Genomic DNA, 26,202 nt, shown 5'->3' on the forward strand with positions numbered 1-26,202 from the left:
CTCTCTTTCTAATCTTTCACTAATCAAAATTAAAACTTAATCAACCCCGTCGTTAAGTAATTAATTAACAGTGTGCTTATTAATTATGCAAGAGAAAAAGGATTGATTTTCTGCTTTTTGACAGTGAAGGATATAACTAAATCAACTTAACAAGTGGGCTTTAATGGCTAGAATAATGGATTTTTGGCAAACTCTTCTCCTTTTGGTTGGTGGGTTTGTATGCTAATAAATGTTTAATTGACTCTAATCCAAAATAAAGCTTAATCAAATACAAAGTTGCTGTTTTTCTATCTCACTAGACTCTCTCTCTAGACTTTCTTTTTTCCTCTATTCTATAGGCTCTAGTGAAGGGAGATGTTCCCCGGCTTAGTGTGCTAATTAAGGCTACGAGACATATTAGGTGGTGTTGTTGAAAGGGAGAGAGAGAGAGAGAGAGTATCTTTCTTTATGGGGAGGGAGGTCAGCAACAGTACGTTTTGCTTCCTCGCCTGAACAACCTAACCTTTTTTAGAAGACTCTCTTCTGGGTTGCGTGCGCTTTGCTCTAACTTTCCCCGTTTTCTGTTTCTAAGTTCTTGAATGTGAGAGAGATAAAGGAATCTCTCTTGTGTATTATCTCTCTGTTTTTTTTTTTTTTTTTTTATCTGCCTCTATTTTCATTTTCTCTGCTTTTCTTTTCTACACCCAAATCATATCTCTCTTGTCCCTCTTATGCTAAAAGCAAATAAAACCCACTAAGCGTGCCTAGAAAACAATACAAAAGTCCCTATTATGTCTCTTTTCATTGCCTTAGGCCTTTGAGTTGTTAAAACACTCAATTTTTGTGGTTTTTCTTTCTCTTTGGTGGGGTTGGTATCATTATTTTTTTGTTCTGAGTGTATTGGGTTTAAGGATTTTATGGGTTGAGATCTTAAAAAGCTGGTTCTTGTGTTGGCTGTTAATATCTAAAGGTTCTGTCGCAATTTCCTACCTGGTTTTTTAAATCATTTGAAGATGCGGGTCTTCATGTTCTTGAGTGCTGGTTAAAGAAATCTTAACAAAAGGTGTCGAACTAATTTCTATATTTTGGTTTCATTTGTTTCCTTTGCTCATGATATGGTTTTGAAGTCAAGTTTTGCTGATACTTAGCGTTAAAAGCCTCTTTAACTTCTGCTTGCTTTTCACACTCCAGTGAGATTTTCCTGTACACTTGCTTCTTTCTGGTGTTAAAGTTCGAAGAAGAAAGTGATATTTAGCTGCTGAATGGAGGGTTGTTCAGAGAATGGTGAGGCATGTCCTCAGTTGCTGGATTTGATTCCAAGAGAAAGAGAATGGCTGGTAAAAAGAGCTGATGACAGATCGTCAGAGGAGAAGAAGCTTGAACTAAGGCTTGGTCCACCTGGTGAAGAATGGTTTCTTGGCAAGAACGCCTCCAAAAACGCAGATAATAGAGAAAGAGATGAGTCTCTTCTCTCTCTAGGGTACTTCTCAAATGGAAACCAACAAACCCACAAGTTTCCTTCACCTGAGAATCTACAGCCTGGTTCGTTATGGTTCAAACAACAACTATCACAACAAGCAAAGGCTACTACTCCTTCATTTCTCCAGTTTCCATCAAAAACAACCACCACCACCCCACAGAGCCTGCCTGTAATGGCAAAGGAATCCTCACAGCCCTGCTGCACTAAAGTGGTAGTAGACTTGCAGCAGAGTGCAGAAAAGAAGGCGTTTTCACCTGCAGCTCCTGCAAAAACAGCTGTGCCCAACTGCTCTCAGAAAAGGTGCTCCAGCTTTTTACTTCTCTCTCTCTCTCTCTCTCTCTCTCTCTCTAACACTTTTGTCAGAGGATATTCACTCACATTTTCACCTTGCTCTATGATGTGTGATCCATCATGATATATTGTTTGTTTCTTGTTTTTTTGCTTGTAATGTGTTTTCTGCTTTAGTGGTACTTGTTATGTCTAATTTAGTGCTCGTGGACACTCCTTCACATCAATTTAAAAATTTACTACCCGTTTTTGACTGCTGATTCTTGATAGCTCTTAGCTTAGTTTGGCCATCAACAGCTTAAATCCTTACCTTTCCTGTTCTTTGCAACTTTTTGCTTTTCTAGTAAACCTTTCTTTCCATGTTTGCTTTCCAAAGTGATTTAGATATTATCTCCTTCAACCTGTTTATTGAAGTGTACTTTTTATTTTATTTTCTTGATTTCTTGAAATATGAACTATTTCTATTTTTGTCTTACTAATTCTCAAGACATTGAACTGCTTGTGGGACTTGTGTAGCTGCTATTTCCGTGCTATGTCTACTACATGGTTTGTTTTTTTCTACTTGTTTTGTTTTATGGACTATGTCCTTTATATCCTTTATATCTAACATTAATCATCTCAAGTATCACTTAGCTTTTTGTATTTTTCTTGTTTGATTTACTCTTTAATGGCGTGCTTAAAAGCAGAACAGCTCCTGGTCCAGTTGTGGGTTGGCCTCCAATTCGTTCATGCAGGAAGAATCTTGCAAGCAGCAGCTCTTCAAAACGTGCTATTGACTCGCAAAATGAAAGCCCAAACAAGAAAGTTGCTAGTGAAAAACCAGTTGAAACTTGCCAAAAAGGGATGTTTGTGAAGATCAATATGGATGGTGTTCCCATTGGTAGGAAAGTAGATCTGAAAGCCTGCGACAGCTATGAGAAATTGTCCACTGCTGTTGATGAACTCTTCAGAGGCCTCCTAGCAGGTTTTCACTTATCTTTTGCGTACAATTTGACGTATACGGTGAATGATTATTAATTATTGAGACCTGTTTAATGTTGCTCCACATAATTGAGGTGCTGACGAATAATGGGGTTTTCTATATTTAGCAATAGTATTGCCATGCCATTGATGTATTGCTGATTTGATAGTTATGTCATCTAGCATTTTAATTTATTCAATAAATTAACATACACTGTCAATTTGTCATCTACATAAGCCATGACATATTCTCAATTTATTGATATCAAAGAATTTTATATATGTCTAGTTGCCATGTGGGTATTTCAATTTATTTGATTAGAGTACTTCTGAGTCCTGTGGTTTAAGCTTCAATTCATTGGATTAAATTACTACTAGTGTATCAGATGTAGACTTCTGCTTATATTGAACTTGATTTAGTGCTCACAAAGTCCTCATTTTGTTTTGTCTTTTGTGTTGTATGTTTAGCTCAAAGAGATTCCTCTGCTGGTGGAATCATGAGCGATCAAGAGGAAGAGAAAGTGATTACGGGTGTATTGGATGGAAGTGGGGAATATACGCTTGTTTATGAGGATAATGAAGGAGACAGGATGCTTGTTGGGGATGTCCCATGGCAGTAAGCATCTTTATCACTATGCAAATTTTTTATTATTCACTCATATTATATTCCTAGCAGAACACCATTATATGCTTTTATGTCGTTTATTGTGACTATGATAACTGTATTAGATTCTTAGTAAACACTTGTTTATAACAAATCATCAATGGTGTCTATTGTTTATCCATGCAATCCCACAATTCAATGCAATGGCTTGCCTTTTTTCACATAAAGAAACTGTACTATTTTTCTTTCCTGTGCTCTTCTAAGATTTAATATTATTTCAACCATGTGATAATCTGCTTTCTTGAATTGTAGCATGTTTGTGTCGACGGTGAAGAGGCTTCGTGTATTGAAGAGCTCTGAAGTTTCTGCGCTGAGCCGTGAGTTGATTAATTATCTAATGAAGAAACTTAGATTCTTTACTTAAGTATTACTTACTCCTAATTCGTGCTTAATCAGAAAGTTTGTGTTGTTTTCAGTTGGAAGCAGTAAGCAAAAGGCAAAGTACCAATGAAATGAGAAGAATGAATTTTGCTGTGAAGATTCTCTTTTGAAGCTTGAAGGAGAGAAGAAGACTTGAATTTTATTATGTTCTTTAATTGACATTTTGTTTTTCTATAATATTTGTATGCAACTCACAGTATATAATATGTCTATGCCTAGCTTTCATATGTTTACCCTTTAACCCTCTAATGAACTTGCTCTCTTTAATTGAATAAAATCATCAATGGCATATTGATTGTCAACCCACTGCAAAATTTGCAAGAATAATGGGCTGTAAAGCTCCTACACTTTATTCTTACTCATTTCAATTGGAACAAACAAGTACACTAGTGGCTTTGGGTGGTGTGAAAGTGTACAATTTTATACCCCATCTGTTCAAAAGGCTAGACCAAAATCCTTTCCGATTAATACTCCTAGATGGTGATGTGCTTTTTCTTGGGTACCCCATGAACTGGATTCCTTTTGATTTTCCACCATCGGTCTTGGGTTGCACTGTAGCTGTTTCCCTTTATATCTGAGATTTTAGCATGTTCAGTGTATCTGGGGGCCTTAAATAGAAAGAAAAGGCCACGCTTGATGTTGAAATGGGACACGATGATGTTTGGGGAGCTTTGAAGGGTTGTTTTCAGTGAGAGTTGCCTAACTTGAAGGCGAAAACAAAGACTGGTCTTTTAAATGCAACGAGGGGAAATGTTTCTGTGCTGTTCGCATATTTGGTTTCTTTCATATTCATTTAAATTCACTCTTCTCTATTTTTAGATAGATATTATTGAACACATTATTGTCTGTCAAAGAGTTGGGCCAAACTGAAATTCAATAAAACTTGGACCAAATAAAAAAAAATATAAAATATTTTCAATGCATTAAAAATTAATATTATTTTATATTAATATATTTTTAGTTATTTATTAAAATATAAAGAATTGATTCATGCATATGTGAGAATAAACATGTATTTCAAAAATATTGAATAATTTCTGATTTATCTGAGAGTTTCTTTGAAGCACGTAATATTTTTCTTGCATTAATCTCTATATTATTGAAACAATACTTATCCTTGAGAATGACCCAATGAGTATATCTCCAATTTGGCTCCAAAAGCAAACGATATTTGATGACCCAAAGCTAAAAAAGCTCTTATATTTTAAGTAAGTCCATAATTAAATTTTGAGTCCTAATAACACTATGTAAGTCTACACTTGATAAAATATTATTTTTAATTATTAAATATTATTTTCTTAATTTTAAAAATTAAAAATTAAAAATTATTTATTAATTTTAATTAAAATATAATTTAAAGAAATTGAAAAATATAGTAAAAAAATCATTTCATATTAATATTACTATTTTTAATATTTTATTATTTAAAAAATAAGAAAAATATTTATTATTAAAAAATAATTTTTATTATATATGAACTTATTTGGCCAAAAATAATTTAATTGACTCAAAACTTTATTTTGGCTTATTAAGTTTTCTGACAGAAATTTTAACTTTTAAATAAATTCTTATCTAGATTCAATCAATCGTAAAGCCAAGAAATAAATATATGAGATTTATATATTTAATAAGTAAATTATACCATACATCTTATATGATTCTTGAGTTTATAATAGATTAAGTCAAAAAATTCTTATTTTTCAAATAAAGAAAAAAGAATTCATATATTAAAAATTCTTGTATAGAAATTATTCATAATAAATTTAAGAGATAAACATATGAAACTGATGAATCCACTTATATGTAAACTGAGTATAAGCAAGATGAATCCAGTACTCAAATATATTGAGTACATCATGGAGGAAAAATGGTGGACATGAGACCCATTCAACCTATTAAACAGCAGTTCTTGCTAGCATATGAGCTGTCTGATTTCTTAACAAAACACACTGAACAGAAGAGAGCTCCTTGAATAAAGCTTTACAGTCATTATCAAAAGAACCAAAATACGAATAATCCCTTTGAAGAGCCAGTCACAGCGTGCACCAAACACAATGAGTCAGTCTCGGCCCTTTTGATTCCAACCAGCTCAGAGCTTCCCCAACGGACAAAAGCCTTAGCAGTACCAGAATCCACAGCCCCAGACACGAGTCATTTTGCCAAAAAACAAAACATCCTAATGAGTCATGCAGCCCCCATCCAAATCCGACACGATCAGTCCCAGTATCCACAGCTGCATCAACATTACATTTCAATAAACTGGCGCTGGCACATGAGGGGCCCTTGGGATTACAGAAACACTGCTTCTCGCACTCCGTGCCTCCCTCCAATCTGACCAACTGAGCTTAAAACTTCATGTATTCATAAAGCAATTTCGTATATTAAAACATGATATTTTATTAATGCATTGCTGAATATGGAATTCCCAGTTTCACATTGAAACTATGGTTGGGATAAGCGTACATGTGAAAGAGCAATGCCATAAATCAATCTAATTAATATAGTTTTTCGATTAACAGAAATTAAAGGGAACTAAACTCTCTGTTACTAATATTAGCATACGCCAAATTAAAGGGAAAAGGCTGAAGTTCACAAATATATATATATCGGTTAATATGTAAATGTCAGATACTACAAAACCTAAAATCGTAATGAAAAGTTTCACAAACAAGCTAGGGCCAAATGCTAAGCTATAACTCCATATATACACCAAGAATTAAGGAGAAATTCTCTAGCAGAACTTCCAACGGTTGTTGCACTTGTTGCAGGTAACAGAAGTAATCGTATGTTCATCAGCACTCCTTGTCTGCAATTGGTGGCAAGTTGCCTTGCGTTCACCACACTTTCCACATCTGAATTGATCAGTGGTGCAATCCTTGTCCTTGTCCTTTTGCGATAATGCATGCGCTTCTTCAAAGCTCTTGCTCTGATGTCGAGCTGTCTCACCATCTGTAATGCAATCATCCCGGAACGTGACGTGTATGCCTGCTAATGTCACCCTTGGCTTCGCTAAAGACCATGCACAAAGCCTCAACAAGTTGTTCCCGATCCTTGTTCCTTGTGGGATTTTTGCAGTAGGGCTTAGAATCCACTCCAGGGAGTTTCTTTCGAATCTGCGATAGCTTCTCAACCTTGAAAGAAGCGGTGACAGCGGCAGTGGCAGGATAAGTAGTAGTAGAACTTTTACCATTGTGTTTGTAGTCATGTTTTACGAAGAAGTAAGGAGTTCATCAAACTCAGTCACATGCATTATTTGGTTACAACCAAATAATCAAACCGAATTATCAATTCAATTTTTGATTAATAATTATAAAAATTTTTAATTTTTCGTTATCGATTCGATATTTTTTATTTATAATCAAAATAATTAAAATAATTAAATTTTTATTAATTAATATATTAATTATAATTTTATTAATAATATATTATTTATAATTATTATTTTCAAGATTTTATAATAATATTTAACTCATAATTATTTTCTTATTAATTTTAAATCACATTTATTATTTTTTATAAATAAAAATTTTAAATATATTTTTATTAATAATTAATTAATTAATTAATAATAGAAAAAAATATTTTTTTTTATTAATTCAGTTATAATCGGACACTGACCGGATATTTTCAATTTTTGCCAAATTTAAATTTTTATCAATTTCAATTCAATTCAATTAATAATTTTAAAATGAATTAATAATTTTAAAATTAATTAATAATTTGATTAATTAAAAATTCAGTTCAATTAACCAACCGCTCACCCTAATCAAACTGGCATTCAAGACTTTGCAATAAACATATTTTTCTTGGACAAAATTTTAGCTAGATATATGTTGGACTAAAATAATGAATGCCTTCAAAAAAGTAACCTTAAAATAACTGTTATTTCCAGCATTGGACAGTGTAGTTGGGTTGTATTTCCTTAATTATATCCTATTAGAGCTTAATCTTTTATAAATAATATTTATTACTTTTTAATATTTGAAAATTTAAAATTATGTGGCTTTTGAATTAGAGATGATGCTCCTGCAAGTTTCTAATACACTAATAGGCTTCACATTCGACAGACGACAGAGTTATATCAGTCCGGCCCAACTAAATTTTAGTTTATCACCTCACCCTTTTCGAATGTTTATATAACAATAAATTTTAATAACTCCTCTTATATTAAGTTTTTATTGAGCAGAAAATTAAGTGAAATTTATATTTATATTTTACTTTTTAACATATTAAAAAAATAATATTTTTTTATTTAAATAAAAAAAATATTTTTTTAGCTTTCGGAAATTAAAATATTTTTCAAGTATTACATATTTTGAAGTATAGTGAAGTTAAAAATTTTGAACAATTTTTTTTTATTTAAAAAAATAAAGAATTCAAAGGTAAATTTTCTCACATTTTAAAGAGGAAATCATTTTTCAAGTTTTGACAGTATATTTTTTATTCAAAATTAGAATTTTATAAAATTTCAATTTAATTAGTTTTTTTTTAATTAATATGAAATAATTTCATTATATTGTGTTAAAATTTAATTAGATTCTTTTGTTTTAAATAAGTTATTTCAAAACAAACCTATTAAAATATGAAAAAAAAAAATTTATAAGTGCATCGAAGCAATCGAGAACTCATTAGGAGCTCAAGACTTAAACCCATCGAGGCCCAAATAACAAAATCATTGAACCTCACTAGAATTAGGCCCATTATGGGCAGTTCTTTGACGTGCAAGTAAACTGCATTTAGCGAGCAGTGCACCCGGTTCATAAAAATAATGCTATCGATCATTCACAAAAATACGATTGCTCCTTTAACGTAGGAGTGTAGGACAACTCTATAAGTGAGGGTGCACAACACACTCAGAAAGCATACATAATTTTCCTTTTAATGTCTTCCACTATGAATGAATCCCATATGCATATAAAAGAAGAGCACATACTCAATATTTGCTGAGGGAAGTGACTGCTGTGGTGGTTATCAACGATTCAAAAACTTATCTTGAAGATTCTTCTCCAGAGAGAAATTAAAAAGGTGGTTTGTACTCCGTCATTGCTGACGGAAGTGACAACTGACTACTGAGGGTCAGCTCCTGGGGGCATCAAAGGCTTGGTTCTTGAAGCAATTACACTAGCATACAAAGGTTCTTGAAGCATTTTTTGGGTAGTTCATTGGAAGGTCAAGGTAACTCTTTGACTATGAACATGATGTATGGTTAATGTATATGAGACTTAGGATGCAATGTGGAGTTTTAAGGTTAGACGCATGAGAATTTTCTTGTATTTAATATGCTTAACATTTATAATATGAATATATACCCATTAGTTTACTAGTTACTTATGACCATCAACATATATTAAATCTCAGTTATAATTAAACTAATTATGGTTAATATTGACCATCAACATATATCATTTTATTTATCCCATCTATTGAGAATTGTTAACCAAATAACATAAACATGTTAATATTCAGGCGAGATAAAAAGATATTATAGAAATGAAAGAACATGCAACACACTTCCTATCAATAAAAATAAAAGGTCTCACATATTGAATTGAGTTAATTAACAACAATGATTTTTTAAAGGATCTTAAAGTTATTGTTTTAAGAAATACTGTGGGTAATTAGATGGTTTTGATAATTGAAAAGAAACCAGTGAGTATGGCTATGGCTCCAGCGGAGAGAATTAATTGGTAATGCATGGAGGAGTCATAGTTGCCATTATGACAAGATGAAGACCAACATCCTGTATAAGCTAGTGCTCTTGAATTATGTATTGAGATCAAAGAAACTAATTATAATTCTTGCACAATACAAAGACAATATATATTTTTATATTTCAAAAAATTGCCATAGTTAACATATCTCAACAAACAGAATGCAATTTTTCTTCTGTGATATTCTTCATCATGGAAAATCTGCAGTACTGGTACTCAAGCTTATCAACCATGTGTTTGCTGCACTAGAACCTTTTTTTTTCACAGATTCATGAAGCATTATTAATCTCTGGGTTAAGATTGTTTTGGTGATTTAATTGCTAATTCCCAATATGTATCTTGATAATCAAAATTTGCTGAGCTAATTAAATGAAATAAAATTGATTATTAATTATATCAGCATTCAGCAATCATAATGAAACTAACACTGAAAAAATTGTTCATAGCTATGTTACAAATATCAAATATGTACATTGTAATTAAGCATTACCATTATCAAACCTGTGATATTCACAATGAATCCACAAGTGCTGCCATGCACAGAGAGAGAGAGACTATTTTGGAACAATCAATTAATACTTTATGAAGAGAATAATCAGTCATAATATATTTAGAATCAAAGTAATCAACAACAAATAATAGTAACTTGAAATTACAATCACTAATTAATTAATTAATATATATTTATATTCAAATCTGAATCACTTTTAACCTAATAATAACGAGAATCTCAAAGGAGGACAAGTATGCAGAGAATTGATTAGTGATCGATATTGTAAAGAGCACCTAAACCCAGTTACAAAAACTCAAAAATAACATCATCAAGCATCATTCTTGGACAAAAACTCATCAAAAGAAAGATCCCTAAAAAGAAAAAAACAAGAATTATATTAGTACTTACAAAATTAAGCACTTGTTTCTTTCATCTATTTTCTTGTTTGCTTTGCCTGGCTTCACCCTGTGTGCCAAAATATATATATACCTTTAAGCATGGGCCACAAAAAGTGGAGAGAAAGAGGGAGGGAGAGAGAGAGCTCAGATAATATTAATAGATAGAGATCACACGCCACTGTAAGCTCTGCCAAACTTGGAGGTGTCGGTGCCACCCCACCACCAAGTTTGGCAGAGGAAAGAAGAAGAAAGAAATGGCCCGAGGATCATGTCGAAAACTGAGAGGTTTTGAGTCTCTTTATGTATATTCAGGTTACCCATATTCACTGTTTTTAGTGGCCCTTCCCTACTCTTTGTTTCAGGACGTGGAGCTGAGTAGGGTTAAGGGCATATGGTGGATTCTTCGAAAATGGAAATAGAGTTTTTGTGTTGAAGTTACAATTACAATAATACCATTATCTTTGTTCCCAACTCGGAAAATGCCAAAAGAGAGAAGTTAATAACTTTTATACAATTTTTAAATTTTCAAATCAAAATCAAACTTTAATTAATAAAAAAAATGAATTTCCATTAATTCTTTCGGATGGAAAATTATATATATGGTGCAAATGGTAAAAATATGTATTTTATAATTAATAATATATATTAAATTTATAAATGTGGAGTGAATATTATTTAAGTATGAATTTAAAATAATTTATAAAATAGTATTATTTCAAATTAATTTTAAAAAATTCTTAATAAGTAAAATAATATTATTTAAAATTGATAATTTATTAATAATTTATATTAAAGTTAAATTCAAATCCTTTTATTTTAAATACTAGTATCAAAAATAGCATTGAATTATTTTTTTAATGTATTTTGCATTAAAAGAATCTTAAAAAAAATAAAATAAACATGGAAAGAATGGCAGTAATTCAGTTTAATAATTTCCAAAATATTTGAAGAGTAAATTGTTGCAGTTAATTAAGTAAGAAAATTGAAAATGGGGTGGTTTATTTTAATAAAAGAAAGCACTTTGATAATGGTGTTTAATTGCGTAAAGTCAATGAAACCACGAAGAAACAAAATGGTCCACCATCCATCACCATTCATCCCTGTGTGGATTCGTTTGTCGTATTATAAATTTTTTTTTTTAAAGGATTTTAAAGTTCAATATATGGTTGCAATCTTTCTTGAAAATTGTGACAAAGTGGAAATATTCCAAAATCAATCTCATATATGTATGTGAGAATATAAAAGTTTGAATTTTTATTAAGTTCTTATGTCTAGAGATAAGTATTTAATTGTTAAATTAGTTTATGATTCATTTGTGAGTCATTGACAAGACAAATGTAGTCTTGAGGTAATTGGGGTAAATGCTCCATTAGAGTTTGGGATTACGGTAGAAAATGTACTTTTCAATTTTACTTTTTTATTTCATATTATAAAAATTATTAATTAAATTTTAAATTTTTTAATTTTTATTAATTCTACTCCATTGTTAAAAAAATATTATTTCACTAATAAAGATACCATACAAACATCATATAAATATGATTTAATTACAGTGAATATGGAAAAGAAAAATAATTTAATTAAATATAAGTACCTTATATTAATATATATTTGATAAATATATATTTAAATAGTTTTTTAATATTGACAAATAAAACTAGAACATGAGATTAGAAAACTTGAAGAGATTGATAATATATATTTTAAGATAAGAACTTATTATCTTAATATGAAAAGAAATACATATTATTAAAATTATATTTTTATATAGCACTTATATGACATATCCGTTAGTAAAATAATATTTTTTTTAACAATTGGATAGAATTTATAAAAGTTAAAAAGTTTAGAGTTTAAATGATAAAATTTATTATATGAGGTAGAATTACAAAAATTTAAAAAGTATATATATATTTTTTTATGGTTGTCTCTCAGAATTTGCACATTTATAAATTTATCCCACTTAATTTTTTTTCCTCCACTCTGTTTACTTTATCTCACTTAGTTAAATTTTAGATGTCATACATGCAATTTATATAAACTATTAGATTTTTCTATTATGATTATAAAAAAAATAGTATAATTATTTTTATAATAATATATAGAAAATAGTTATTTATATAGTGGTTGAATGATTGTATAATTATTTATATAGAAAATAATGTGTTTTATAATATCGTTAATGAGAAAATTATACATCTTTTGATTTTAAAATATAAAAACATTTGAATAATTATAATTTTTATAATAATATTAAATAATTTATAAATTTTATTATATGTATATATAATTTTTTTTATTTATATATGTATATTTATGTTATGTGCATCGAACTTATTGATAAAATTTTTTAAATTCATTATTATCATTAATTGAAATACTAATTCGTAATTAAATGTTAAAATTTTAACAATTTCTTTAAAATAAAAAATGATAATATCAATTCTAAGAATTTTTTTCTGAAAATTTCGCATTAATATTAGTTACCAATTTTGGGAATAATTAATTAGGCTAGAAACCACCTTCTAATAATCCAAAAATTAATCCCTCAAAAAAATAATAATCGAAAAATTAAGAAACATAAGAGGATGTGTAATTTGAAGGAACATGAGGGGCATTTATTGCATATAGTTCATAGTAAAAGGCCTTATAAACTGAATGTCCGACTAGGGCAAGTGGGGGGTGGCAGGGGATGTCCTTAACAAAAATTCAACATGCAATTCATTTTCTTTTGGACTATGCAAAATAAAAAGAGAAATGAAGGCAGAAGGCAACATTTCCACTCACCAATATAATTCTAATGGAGAGTTTGGTTTTGGTCAAAACTCAATCAATATGTCAATACCCTATTTCTTTCTACATCATTACATTATATGTATGAGGAAAGTATATGTTTTGGGATACCTCAAGACCAACACCTAACTAATGATATAAATTATACAATTAACAATTTAACAATCCGGGTCAGTTATCGAATGATACCTTTCACAAATTGCTATTTGGAGTTCAGTGATAGTTCACTTTCTATAAAATTGGATTAAATCAAGGACGTCATTCGGACCTCGGACTTAAAGGGACCATAACCATCATATTTGGATAGCTCATTTTACTATGTCTCATGTATTAGAAATGAATAATTTTAATTTTTTAATATCATTTAAAAAAAAAAGCCAATTAATTGAAAATAAAGAAGTATTAATGTGAAAAGAAGATAGTATAGATAATTTTTTAATGTAAAGAAGAAGATTGTATAATAAAGTACACCTTATTTTCAAATTTCAAATGGGTATGATTTCAAGGTTGCCTAATGCCTTGTTTGATATTTTCTAAGGCAAACTGATGTCAATGTCAATGACCAAGTTTCCTAATACAACTATTGTATGTATGAAATTCTGGGACTTGTAATGATAAATCTCTCACTTCACTTCAAGAAAATATTAAACCCATTTCTTCTTCATGTTAATAGTGATTCTATTCATTTATCTTTGATTTTTGTTAGAAATTGGAACCTTCCAATTTGCGTTTAACCATATATCCACTACCCACCAAAATACTTCATTATTACAGCATTTGCATTAGTGATACTGAAATCATCTACAAAATTACAGGTTCAAACCCTAACTGGAGGGGGAAAAAACACCATTTGCTAAAACATTTATGTATCGTGTATGAAGAAGACAAGCTCATCATCTGTAAGCAGATGAAGAGATTCAAACAATGACACCGCATGGATTTATTAACATGCACCAGATCAGAATCAATGGACAGATGTATCATCCGAAAACAGCATGTAAAGAATTCAATTTATTATTACCACCAGGAGAAACTGGCAACCACTAGCAGGATCAGTCCATTAGAATTGCAGGCCTAAGCATAAAAATATTGGCCACTTCCAGGTCCTGCTTTAATATATTGAATCCACCTCTACATGTTCTGGAAGGTGTGATTTAAGTATTCACAGTACCATTCTTCTAAATCAAAGTTGAAGAATGATGATCAATGAAGAAACACGACGACAATATGATTAAAGGGGAAAAAAATGTGGAGGGGTTGCAATGAAGCCCAAAAAAAACAAAGAAATCTTTCCTATGGCAAGATGCTCAACTTAACGATAACGTGAATGCGAGGCAGCAAGGAGAGCAGCTCCGATGCCAGATCCATCATTGGAGTGCACAATCTCAATGGTTTTGGACACTTCTTCTCCAAGCAATTCATTAAGAGTATTCTCCATGCATTTGCTATACTCACTATAGTGTTCATACAATCCACCATCCAAGGCTATCACTGTACTCTGTTTATCCCCCTCTTTGACTGTATCCTTCCCCATTTTCTTCAGGATGCCTAAAATTCCAGCTGCTGCTAGTCGTGCTCCACGGGTGGCAACAATGTTGCAGAGCTCAACAACTACTTTTCTTGTTTTCAACGAGGTATTATATATCTGAAATTGAGCAAGACAAGAACAGAAGTGGTCACACATAAAGAGTCTATGGCAGTTTGACAGATAATACAAATTTAAACATCCCAGAGAAAGTAGTTCTCATGGGGGGAAAATTGATTATGCCATTTGATTATGAGAAATGACTTATGCATGTACAAGACCAATATCTTGAATGTACATATGTATTAGTTGAGAAATCTCCTGACATGTGAGGTCATCATTAGAGTGAGTTTTTTTTTTTTTTTGGCACAAGGCCACAAGCTAGTATAAGTGAGATTTGCTTGTGCAATATAGAGATCCCTAAACAGAATTTTAACTAGGTGCCATATGAAGCTATAGAATGATACGAGCTTTAACAAAAGATAATGCAGCACTAGGCCTGTTCAAAAGACAAGTTGGGCCAGGACATCAGCCTGATTATGAGAGCCTATACAGTTGCCCAAACCTGGTTTATTTTAAATAAAAAAAAATCAACATTTTGTTAATTGGGCAGACCAGGCCCTATATGAACATAAATGCCAAGCCTAGATCAACAAGGCCAGGCCAAGTCGGTACCCAAGCCCAACATCTTTGCAGGCCAGGCCAAGTAGGTCCCCGAGACCATGAACTAGCCTATGCAGCACACATGGGAAGTTAGACTTGAAAATTAAAAGCAATACAGATTTGAAAATTATTGAAATGTCCAGACTAGGTTACAGGATAATATATATACCTCTAAAATATCCTTCAATTTACTCCCCACCACTTCAAGATCAGAAGATGTATCATGATGCATTGCTGACATATCAGGTGTTCTGCCATGCAAAATTCACAACGTAACTAAATTCTACAATGTTTGCCACTCAAATTAGTACACATTAACTAGCATCAGACAAGTGATAATGAAGATTAAGCCGCTGAACATAACCACTAGCAACTTGTCATTTGTCATGCCAAACTAAATAAGCCACAGAAAACTGCACTAAAAAAAATTTGCTCATACATATTTATCTCTATGATTTTCTCAGTTTCTTCTCTTTAGTAAATATTTATATCAACTTTTAGTAGATGAAGAAAGATATGGATCCCATATAGAGTAGGAGATGCACAAAAAAAAAATCATAAGAAATAAGCGAATGAAAACCAATGTGCACATTCAAAAACAAAAAGGGGGAAAAAGGCCAGTTCAAGAGAATTAATGCAACCTGCAAGAATACTACCCATCTATGGCACCACTCTTTGCACCACATTTTATCCTCAAAAGAAAAAAATAAATGTACCCTTCATTAACCAGCAACCAATTGCTCACAAGTATTAGCAATCACTCTCTGTGTAAATGGCTCTTATTCGCAATACAAAAAGAATCCCATGGTCCCTAAAATCTTACTTCTTAGATGCTTAAAGCCACATTAGTTAACACTTTCTTTTTTCAGTCTTTTCAAATTACTTAATATCAGTAAACCAAAAAGTTTTAATTAGTTTGGTGTTGGAGATTATCAATCATATGCATGGAAAGATGAGTCATCTTTTCTAGTGCAATGAAGTTTGTATGTGAATGACTTTTCCAACAACAAACAAAAAACATGAAATAAACTTTATTTGAAAAGATGCAATAAACTCAAACTGACATAATCAGATGGAAGATTCAATGACTAAAAAATTCAAATATTTGAGATGGCTCCAAATATCAACAATAGAAATGGAAAGTCCACTTCTAAATTCCTGATATTTGCTAGATTAGTATGCTAGTCCTCTCAAACTTCAGATATTCTCATTGAAAGTTCATGTCTAGGAAATAAATTTTCTTAACATGTATCAGTAGACTAGACCACACAAACCTAAGATATAATCTAGCCCATTGAAGTTACCTTAATATGAAAGGAATTTTAAGTTTGGAGGGAAGAATGTCACCGAAAAAAGCAGCTTCTTCAGCCATATTTAGAAGAACTCTGCGTACAATTTCTCCCAGGTACATACCAGAAATTATCTTCTCAAAGATCTGAGAAAATCATTTAAAAAATTAATAACTCAGTGTGCTGCTAGTTAGAGAAGTAAAGCTTAGTGGAATAAAAAAATATCATAAATTACCTGTTCACCAGGATTTAAACTTTCAACATCCAATGCAAGGTCATAATCAGTAAGAGGAAGATGTGATGACCTAAAGTTACCCCACTCCATATTGATAACCTACATTCCAACATGGACATCAGCACAATAATTTAGTGCCAGAATTAAACAGGAAAATAAATGCTAAAATTTGCTGACCATCTCGCCAGATTCAGGTAAAGCACCATGCCATTTTGGTATTGCTTGTGCACATTCCACATAAGCAGCATTTGTCCCAGTACCTAAGATCACAGCAGCAATAACATCCTTGTTGAAGTATTTGCCTCCAGCTAGGGTTCCAACTGTATCATTGACCTGGCACCAAAGTTCTTTAAGTCTAAATTGGATTACAAATTTATGGCAATGATAATAACAACATTCTGAAGAACTGACATATAGAGTTCAAACATCAAATAGCAGCACAAGATATATATATATATATATATATATATATATATATATATATATGGTGTACTGACATGAAGATCTTATTAGTTGTAATTAGAAAATCCAAAACTTTGTTACCAGAGCTGATACGTGCATATGAACACCCTGTCTTTCCATCGCTTTGGTCAATTGCACCACGACATCTTGGCCAACCTATTTTCCAGAAATCAAGACGAGTCATGTCTTCACTCACATTATTAGTTAAAAAAATAGCCTAGAAAAAGTGTACAGTTTCTAAGAGTTGCTATAAATAATATCCAATTATCAAAGCAATGATATTCACTTCACACAAAACCAGGAAGACATTTGATATAAGAAAATATAGAATAAAGATCAAGAAATTCAGACTGACAGTGTCATCTATAGAGAAGCCTTTTGTCCACCTAACAAGAGTCCCAGAAGCGATGGATGTTTGTATAACAGGAAATGAGAAGGTGAAACCCAATTCCCTCATTTTACCAGGCGGACTTTGAAGCTCTTCACCTTCTTGAGCAACAAATTTTGCTAGTTCTGCTGCAATATAGTCAAACAGTGCCTGAAATTACAATTGTATTTGAAAGTTAAGAAACCTTATCTGTAAAGCCAGCTTCAGAGAGTAATAGAAATTATTTGGAGAGCGAACACTTACATTTGATGTCCCAGTCATCAAATTTGGAGGAATAGGCACCTCTGCAAATTCTTGATTAACCAGACGACCATCCTTGCCCCCAAGTTTCACCCGCAATACACGGAAGTTTGTTCCGCCAAGATCCAATGCGTAAAACAATCCATTCTCATCACTGCACTAAGAAAAACAAAAAGGGATCAACTCAAGTAAAATATTTTTTGGACTAACTAAACAAACAGTGTCAGAAAGAATAAAACTTCATTCATACTTCATTCGTTCTTGTTATTTCATTACCAAGAATTTAATATATTTATCCATATTAGGCATTTACAAATTGAAGTATCTCCATTCATCTGCTGCATGTCTAGCCCAAAAATCTCAATAACAATTTTAGAGGAGATATCATTTCATTGCAAAAGAAAACAGTAGCAAACAGTCATAATGCAAAAATTCCAGCAAGTTCCTTCAGGAAAGATATGCCGAAGATTTAGTTGCACAGTCACTATGAAAACAATGATTCACCATATATGCATATATTGTATTAGTCAAAGCAATAGTCATATAGGATACTCTTGTAAATCATGGTGTTTAAAAATCATTCCAAGTATTACAAAAATAATCTTAGCAAGGGTTTATGAGAAAAGAAAATGAAACAGTAAGCACCTTATTGGAAGGGACCAAATATATGCACAAAAGCAAAGATGGAGCAACGTGTATGTGAGGCATATATAAGTCTATTCACATACTTTGATGGCAATAACATGCAGCTGATTGGCAAAAAAAAAAAAAAAAAAAAAAAAGAAGAATAACATGCAGCAGCACATTTGAGACAAATGAAGCGTTACAAATCCCCAAGAGTAATTAAACATATATTAAATAATCAAGTCAAATTGAATCTCCTAGGCAAGGAGATACAGAAATAGATATAACTAACAAACACGCATTCATAATTGAATCCCAGCAATGAAATATAAGATAATCAAACGCATACGATGGAGGACAACAGTATATAGTAGGGAAGAAATATGACTAATACTCTAGTTAAATACCATGTTTTCCTGTGAATTTCTATATCTATAGGCCTAAATAAGAAGCAAGCAGTAGCAATTTGAATAAGAAAGGATCGAAAACAATATATATATAACATAATTAGATAACAAAAATAAATCTCAATCTCAACCACAGATAAACAAACAGAAATAAATACACAAAATTGAGTGATAATGGATCTCAAGAACACATATTGGCACAAACACATAAATAGTTGAATAATATGCATATGTAAAATCAAGAATTAGAGTACCCAGTAGGCAAATTATCGACATAGCTGATGAGCATCTTAAGTTTGCTTCCACCTTCCGAGGCAAGACCAGCATGCATCTCCACAAGCATGGCATCAGCAACCTGCTTCAGCTTTCCAATAGGGGTGGCACATTTTTCCTCCATCTCTTTCACTATTTCTATTGCTCTGGCCCACTTACCATCCTTCCTCATTTTTCGCTTGACAACGAAGGCCGCCGTGACAGCCCCAGCCACAGCGGCGGCACACACTACAGCCAACACCACCTTCTTCTCCATTATGGCCGAGAAAAAGAAATGAAACTCAGAGCCCAACACCCAGAGATCTTTGCAGAAAGAAGGTTGTTTGTGATAATTAGATTAGTAAACGAAGATTTGGAGGATGAGAGAGAGATCTATGTAAGGAATTGGTGAAAGTGAAAAGTTGAATCTTGGCAAGCGTATTTAAGTTGGATCTTTTTTTTTTTTTGTTTTGGTTTTGTCATTGCTTTCTTTAGGGAGTGTGATCCAAATATATGGGTTCCTTAATCCTTTGTTTGTTTGTTTGGTAGCGTCAACGGGAAAATAGTGTGTGGTTCACTTAAATTCACTGACACGATCCTCCCATGCTTTTCTTGTTCTGGCTTCCAAAAATTGATTTTTTTTATTTATCTTTTTTCCTTTACTTTTAAGGCGTGTTCCACAGAAATATTTTTTCCTTAAAATAAATTAATAAATTATTTTTTATCAAATAATTCAAAAAAGAGAAACCTTTCTGATAAAGAAAAACTTGTACATCCACGTATCTGAGAACCCGTGCACTAAAAAATCTTCAAACACTATCTTAACAGATTTATACCAGAGGTTATTAGAGGTAATTTAGATAAATTATAATTTAATATTTTTTATTTATTTTTTAAAAATTAAAAAACTCATTTATCACTAAATACTTGTTTAATTTGTTTTTTAAAAATTTATAATATTTCTTTAATCTTTTTTAAAAATTAAATAACTTAATTAAATTTTAAAACACTTTAAAAACTTATATTTCTATCCACTATAACTAAAAAAATTTAAATAAACCTTTTTATCCAAATTTTAGTAATTTACAACAAATATTAAAAAAAGAGAAATTTGTTCAGACGGGTCATAGTTGCAGTTGCAGATATCATGTTACCGCCAATCAGATGGAAGCGCATTTTATGGCTCCAATGGTTAGGAGAAAACACAACAGGAGAATCAATTATCTTCTGTAAAGCTTTCCATTTGAATCTTTTCTAAAGCTGTACTCCTAAACCATCCAAAGGCTTAGCTTTCCTCTTGTGAACCAGGCAAAGATAAAGAACGGATAATGACTATGCTTCATTCGCTCCTAACCTTTAGGCACAATTTCAACATAATTTTATAATTCTTATTTAAATTCTATTTATTTCCTTAACCCATATATATCACATGGTACGAATTTTTTGCCAAACTACCACATATATGACCAGCACAATAAACTTAAATCATATTTCTGGTAAGTGTCAAAACACAAATAGGTGTTTAAATTCAACACAAAAAAAACCCACAAATATGCATTTGTGTGTGGATGTGAAGGGATTTAACAATTTCATATATTACATAGTTGGCAGAAGTACAAAAGGTAGCATAGAGATAAAGCTAAACCACCTCTTACTAAAAGAACACTAAGCCACTTGTACACAACCCCTGCTTAAAATCTTCACAAGCAAGGGAAAAGGGAACAAAAAGGGAAAAAGAAAAGGAAAGTACACACCACTTCCCCTATCATCATCCAAACTAAACAATTTGATGAGCTTGCTAAACTCGCTGCTCATGCAGGCACAGTACTTTGCAGGTGCAACATTGTGCATTAAAAATGACAATGTACAAAATATTTTGAGGCGCTCCCCACAGTCACTGCTCATGCAGAGAACAGAATGCTTTGCAGATGCAACATTGTGCATTAAAAATGACAAAGCTACACCTAGCAGAGCTCTTCTGATCTTGCCTCAAGTTGATTCTGTTCCGCAATACAATAACAAGCATGCCTGAAAAAAGCAAGAAATGAAAGCCAGCAAATAATATAACACTTACCCAAACTGCTGGCTTTCTCTCTTATTGGCAGCTATGTGGACAGAAAAAGCTTCCAATTCATCTGATTTCTGCTATCTCACGCTATTGATGTTAAGCTTAACCTGCTACTAAAATAACCAGAAAACAACCAAAAGAGCAGTATAAAGAAAAAAATTGTACAAGGAGTACCAGCAAATCCACTTGGAATTTCAAAACACATGCCTTAGAACTGGTTTCTGCACAGCTTCCTCCTCAACTCCACCCACAGTTTTTAGCAACATCCCAACAGCAGCATTCGGCTTCACAAAAAAAAAGCAAGACACCATAAAATAAAATATTAGGTGACTAGTTATCTATTTTTGAATTAAGAATATGTTCTCAACTAGGCCTATTAGGCCACCCAACAGGCCAAATAAATAATAAACAAACAAATAAAAAAGTTGACAAGAAACAGAAGAAGATATATAAAATAGTAAAGTAAAATAGAAGCCAAGAAAATTATATAAAAAACCTCTAACTCTTCCCGCAATCCATCTTGAAAAACTCCACTGCCATCTGCACACACATTTTCCAAATGACACATTGAATCTGCGTCACCAGAATCACTTCGAGAGTATCCCAGGTTATTACTTCCTTCAACACTCCCATCAGCGCTTCCATTGTTCCCCTCATTGCTGCCTGCTATTGATTCATTTCCATTATCCTCACTTGAGCCAACCTCGCTTGAAAGGGAGGTGATTACACTGGAATTTGATGTAAACCCCCCCTCAACATCATCAGAGCAAAATCTCTTTTCATCAATTTGACACATTTCATTCCCTTCAGCAAATGCCAAGCATGTAGGAGATGTGCCACCAAACTTGTGACTGATAATATCAGGAGAAAAAGAATCCCGCCTCAGAGGACTAATTGAACATCGTTTCTCTAGCATATCATTTTTCACATCCACTTCATCAGGATCCTTTTTCCTCTTAACGCCTCTCTCTCCAGAGCCAGTGCGACAAGCACCACCATCTTCATAGCATAATTTATCAGACTGTTGCTGTGCTGTAACCCTAGGATGTCGAGGACGTCTATAACCATCTGGAAAAACATATGAAGGGATCTGCTTCCTACGCACATGAGAGACATAAATTTCCATTCCTGGTTTCCAAAACACATACATGTTTATGGAATGCCTAAATTCATCTACTGTCCCTCGGATATCAAACTGCTGCCCTTCCTGAATTATCTCCCCCTGTTTCCTCTGCAGGCCCAAAAAAAAAGCACAATGGGCACATGGTTTGGAGGCATCCACGTACTCATGAGGGTATGGATGACACTGCAACTTCCCGTAAGTGTCTCGCTCAATCTGTAATTAAAACATTACAAAAAGGGAATGAAATAGAAATATATATTAACAGGCTTTTCTCCTCAAAATAAATAAATAACAACCATACATAACATCAAGTTCAGAACAGTGTTATTTACATTATAAAAAGTCTATATGGCAAAAATATTACCATAAGAGTCAACTGCCTTAACCGGGATTCCACCCAGCCTTTCCAAGATCGCAAGTCATCAACATCTGCCGCGACTATGTCAACCTGCAGGTAGTTTTTGTAGCTTTCAAAGAACAAGTGTGGCTCAAACAGAGTACTCCATTGGGCTTTATTCAGCTCTATATCCTGAATTAAAGACGAGGGGAAAACAGATGAGTATCCAACTATAAATATCAAAGGCACATAACTCCTCCATCCTTCTTACCTCACAGATCTTGTTACCATACTGGAACTGCTCCATCATGACCCGTAGTGTACTCGTTGATACATTGTAGCTAGAATTCATGCATGGATAGGCAGGTGTTATTATTGGCATATGATGAGTTCGGTCACGTGGATTCTTACGGGGATCCCAAACAGAAAATCCAAGTTCATCCTCTTCAATTGGGCAAAGCATGACAGGGTTTGGCCACCGCCACTGTGTATATACCCTAAAAAATCTAGACACAAGCATACTGGGAATTGCATTAGGGTAAAGTTGGCACACTCGAGCAACAAGGAGAGCCCAGTTTACGCCACCAAGAAACCCGGTCACCTGAAAATGGTAAAAAATGAGGAAACCAATAACATCAGAAAACAAATCAGTACAAGCAAAAGGGAGAAACCAAGAACAAATCAGGGTAAGAAAAAAGAGATCACCCACGTTGGAATAAACACCACGTCTTTTAGCCCAAAACTTCAAACACCGGAGTGTTGTGCAAAAATGCTACAATTTCCCAAAAAAAAAAAAAACAAAAAAGAATTAGGAAAGAATCATAAAACCAATCACAAACCTCCATCTAGAAACATATTCAAAAAAACACAGTAGATCAATCAAATAAATTGGTTAGCCAGCAAAACACTTCACCTCAACATTGGGAACAAGCTTAAGAATTTGATCAGCAACCCTGCAGCCATTGAGACTTCGAACAGTAGGCTCGTCAACATCATATAGAACAGAAACGTTCGAGATGTCTAAGTCCTGTCCACATGAAAATTAAAAGGGGAAAAAACACCTCCTAATAAATAGACACAATCCAAAAAGATAAGAAATTCATCAAGATAGTCCACCACCTAAAAGAAAAGGGAAAAGAAGAACTTATTTACCACTAAAAAAGCATTCAAGTAAGTGTTAATAAGTATGATAATGAGCATTAGAACACAAGAAGGTAACAAAATTTTTGAAATTTTAGATAAAAAGTGGAACAATCCACACATGTGCAACTGAATAGTACATTAAATATTAAAATAAATTAGTAGCGTGAAAACTTTTGTGTCATGAATTTGTCAAAAAAGCTTGAAGAAAAAAAATCCCCATAATTAGCTTGTTCAGAATACATTGTTCACAAAATGGAAATTAGACTTACATCTGGTACTACCAACAGAGAAATACTTGCATAAAGAAGATCGATTGATATTCCATCAAACTTGAATTTCATCACAGGGACATGAGCATCAGGAACCGGTTGCAGCTCTGAAACTTCTTCCATTTCTGACAAAATGTTGTGCAATACAAAGAAGAAGTCCTCCTGATAAAGTCAGTCGAAGAATGCATTACTAAAAAATATGTCAATCAATTAGTGAATTTAGCTTGAACTCAGTATTTACCTCCCTATTGACATAAGATGGCCCAACACATAATGTGTCAATGTCAGCCCCAGGACCATGTACCTGCCAACTCTTAAATTTTAAGCAGGATCTCATTGACAACAAAAAAGCATATTGCACCAGAAAAGCAATTAGCAGCAGGTCAAAAGACAGAAGTGCCTAGAACACTAGTAATTAGCATACATAGGATAAAATAGCTTTTCCAAATCCCAATGAGATGATGTTGCCAACATTGAAAGCATTTATCCACAACAAAATAAGAGAAGCCCTACTAGACAACACAAAAAGTCTAAACATACCCCAAGCCGATAAGAGCCAAATGTGAAAATGACAGCATTGGCCTCCTCCACCATTTGATCTGTGTACCCCCTCAAGCGAGTAAGCTGCTTCACCCAATCTTTTACAATCTGATATAAAAAAGAGAAATTACCAAAACCTGGCAAGGTAATGCAAACAGATAATGCAGAATTAAAAAATAATAAAAAAAAATTGTAGATATATTTTTGAAACTTGCCACTTTAATGTAAGAAGGCATAATTTGTTAAGGATGCCAAATCAAGCAACAAACTTACTAGATTTTCAAAAAAGAGAGAAAATGAAACAGACTCATCACATGTTACTAATCGTTTGCTAACGTCAAATGTATATTTGAAGATTTATAATTGTTACGCAATTACAATTTCTCCAGACTTTACCAAGCGTCAATTGTTATATAATGCATATAAAGCAGCTTTGCGTTCCTCCATCCCAATCTTATAACCTTTGATCGTCAACTTCAGGAGACTACTGATAAAACAGGATTTAATTCTAAACAAACACGACAGGACACATGATTCTGCGTGGTTTAGACCAAAATTTATATACCACTGAGCACCCAAAATACCCTAGCATAAGATAAATGCAATTATCTAAAGAAACCAATTTACATAACTTGCTCTCCTATAATCCATGGATAACGCAAAAACCAAGAGCATCACCTAAATACTCAGAATTTCCAGTCAAAAACTACTCGATGAACGGGAAAACAACAATGCAATTATGCAATGAAATAACAACCATATTTTACCTGCCCAATCCGATCCAGAACCCTCTCCCTCTTTGCGGCTTCCTCTTTGCTCTCATAAAGGCCAGCATCACTCAAGAACTTCCATAAGACGCACACACAACAAGAAATCAGAATTTCAAAAAGCAAAAGCCTTACCAATACCCAAAACATAAAGAAAAAATGACAGAAATAAATACCTTCTCCAATTCACGGCTTCTTTGTATATCAGCTTCAGTTGGCCCCGACATCGATATCGGTTTCGTTACGCCATACTGCTTCGGCGGCGGAGAAGAACACAATCCCTCCGAACTCAACATCTCGGCACCCAAATAGAACAAAACACCTAAAAAAACCCCTAAATCATCCGAAAAAAGACAAATTTTGATAATGGATTCAATTACTCCACGATGAAGCCTAGAACTAAACGAAAAATCCCAAACCCGAAACCCTAATTGCAATAAAGCACAATGAAATAAATAAAATAATAAATAATTGCAAACCCTATAAAAAAAAATAATAATAAACAAAGACCCAGAGAAAGAAAACGCGCGAACAGAGACCTCAAGAACGACGATAAGGGCGACTGGGTGGTGAGTTCGGAGAGACTGCTACAGGGGTTGGAGAGAAAGAGAAGAGTTGAATTTTTTCGGAAAAATAGAAGGTCAGTTCAGTAAATACAATAAAAATATAGAATTAATTAATATATTTTTTTAAATGAAATTTGAAATAATGAAATTATATAAC

General features: G+C 32.7%; 4 protein-coding genes and 1 long non-coding RNA gene across 12 annotated transcripts; 1 reads left to right on the forward strand and 4 right to left on the reverse strand.

Moving 5' to 3' along the window:
- The first annotated feature begins 422 nt into the window (after nucleotides 1-422).
- Nucleotides 423-4,054, forward strand: LOC110638886 (auxin-responsive protein IAA26). Of its 2 annotated transcripts, none has more exons than XM_021789604.2 (6): nucleotides 423-1,042; nucleotides 1,171-1,759; nucleotides 2,434-2,711; nucleotides 3,176-3,323; nucleotides 3,624-3,688; nucleotides 3,788-4,054. In XM_021789604.2, the coding sequence occupies exons 2-6, from the start codon at nucleotides 1,242-1,244 to the stop codon at nucleotides 3,820-3,822; spliced, it is 1,044 nt and encodes a 347-aa protein (XP_021645296.2). In that variant the 5' UTR covers nucleotides 423-1,042; nucleotides 1,171-1,241; the 3' UTR covers nucleotides 3,823-4,054. The 2 variants fall into 2 exon arrangements, with proteins under 2 accessions (XP_021645296.2, XP_021645297.2); XM_021789605.2 differs by having other exon boundaries at nucleotides 1,211-1,759.
- Nucleotides 4,055-6,483: 2,429 nt separating this feature from the next.
- LOC131169263 (uncharacterized) lies at nucleotides 6,484-6,957 on the reverse strand. Its single transcript, XM_058128346.1, has one exon. The coding sequence runs from the start codon at nucleotides 6,955-6,957 to the stop codon at nucleotides 6,484-6,486; it is 474 nt and encodes a 157-aa protein (XP_057984329.1).
- Nucleotides 6,958-9,490: 2,533 nt separating this feature from the next.
- On the reverse strand, nucleotides 9,491-10,855 carry LOC110638887 (uncharacterized). Its single transcript, XR_002491807.2, has 2 exons — nucleotides 10,365-10,855; nucleotides 9,491-9,715 (listed from the first exon to the last, which is right to left on the reverse strand). It is a non-coding gene; the product is annotated as an uncharacterized LOC110638887 (long non-coding RNA).
- Nucleotides 10,856-14,145: 3,290 nt separating this feature from the next.
- On the reverse strand, nucleotides 14,146-19,810 carry LOC110638884 (hexokinase-2). Its single transcript, XM_021789602.2, has 9 exons — nucleotides 19,235-19,810; nucleotides 17,953-18,103; nucleotides 17,677-17,859; nucleotides 17,403-17,477; nucleotides 17,037-17,192; nucleotides 16,860-16,958; nucleotides 16,640-16,770; nucleotides 15,505-15,586; nucleotides 14,146-14,792 (listed from the first exon to the last, which is right to left on the reverse strand). Exons 1-9 carry the CDS (start codon nucleotides 19,507-19,509, stop codon nucleotides 14,460-14,462), a joined length of 1,485 nt encoding a protein of 494 aa, XP_021645294.1. The 5' UTR covers nucleotides 19,510-19,810; the 3' UTR covers nucleotides 14,146-14,459.
- A 998-nt stretch (nucleotides 19,811-20,808) lies between these two features.
- LOC110638883 (nuclear poly(A) polymerase 4) lies at nucleotides 20,809-26,107 on the reverse strand. Of its 7 annotated transcripts, XR_009150118.1 has the most exons (14): nucleotides 26,019-26,107; nucleotides 25,656-25,813; nucleotides 25,480-25,557; nucleotides 24,713-24,820; nucleotides 24,414-24,476; nucleotides 24,173-24,334; nucleotides 23,674-23,787; nucleotides 23,470-23,532; nucleotides 23,032-23,361; nucleotides 22,788-22,952; nucleotides 21,797-22,636; nucleotides 21,508-21,584; nucleotides 21,307-21,413; nucleotides 20,809-21,232 (listed from the first exon to the last, which is right to left on the reverse strand). XR_009150118.1 is itself a non-coding variant. In XM_058150302.1 (13 exons), exons 2-13 carry the CDS (start codon nucleotides 25,773-25,775, stop codon nucleotides 21,383-21,385), a joined length of 2,151 nt encoding a protein of 716 aa, XP_058006285.1. In that variant the 5' UTR covers nucleotides 25,776-25,801; nucleotides 26,019-26,107; the 3' UTR covers nucleotides 20,809-21,382. The 7 variants fall into 7 exon arrangements, 4 of the variants coding, with proteins under 4 accessions (XP_058006285.1, XP_021645293.1, XP_058006292.1 ...); XR_009150117.1 differs by having other exon boundaries at nucleotides 21,307-21,410; nucleotides 25,656-26,101; XR_009150115.1 differs by having other exon boundaries at nucleotides 25,656-26,101.
- Between the last annotated feature and the right edge of the window lie 95 nt (nucleotides 26,108-26,202).

Source organism: Hevea brasiliensis, chromosome 1, assembly GCF_030052815.1.
Source record: "Hevea brasiliensis isolate MT/VB/25A 57/8 chromosome 1, ASM3005281v1, whole genome shotgun sequence".
NCBI lineage: Eukaryota > Viridiplantae > Streptophyta > Magnoliopsida > Malpighiales > Euphorbiaceae > Hevea > Hevea brasiliensis.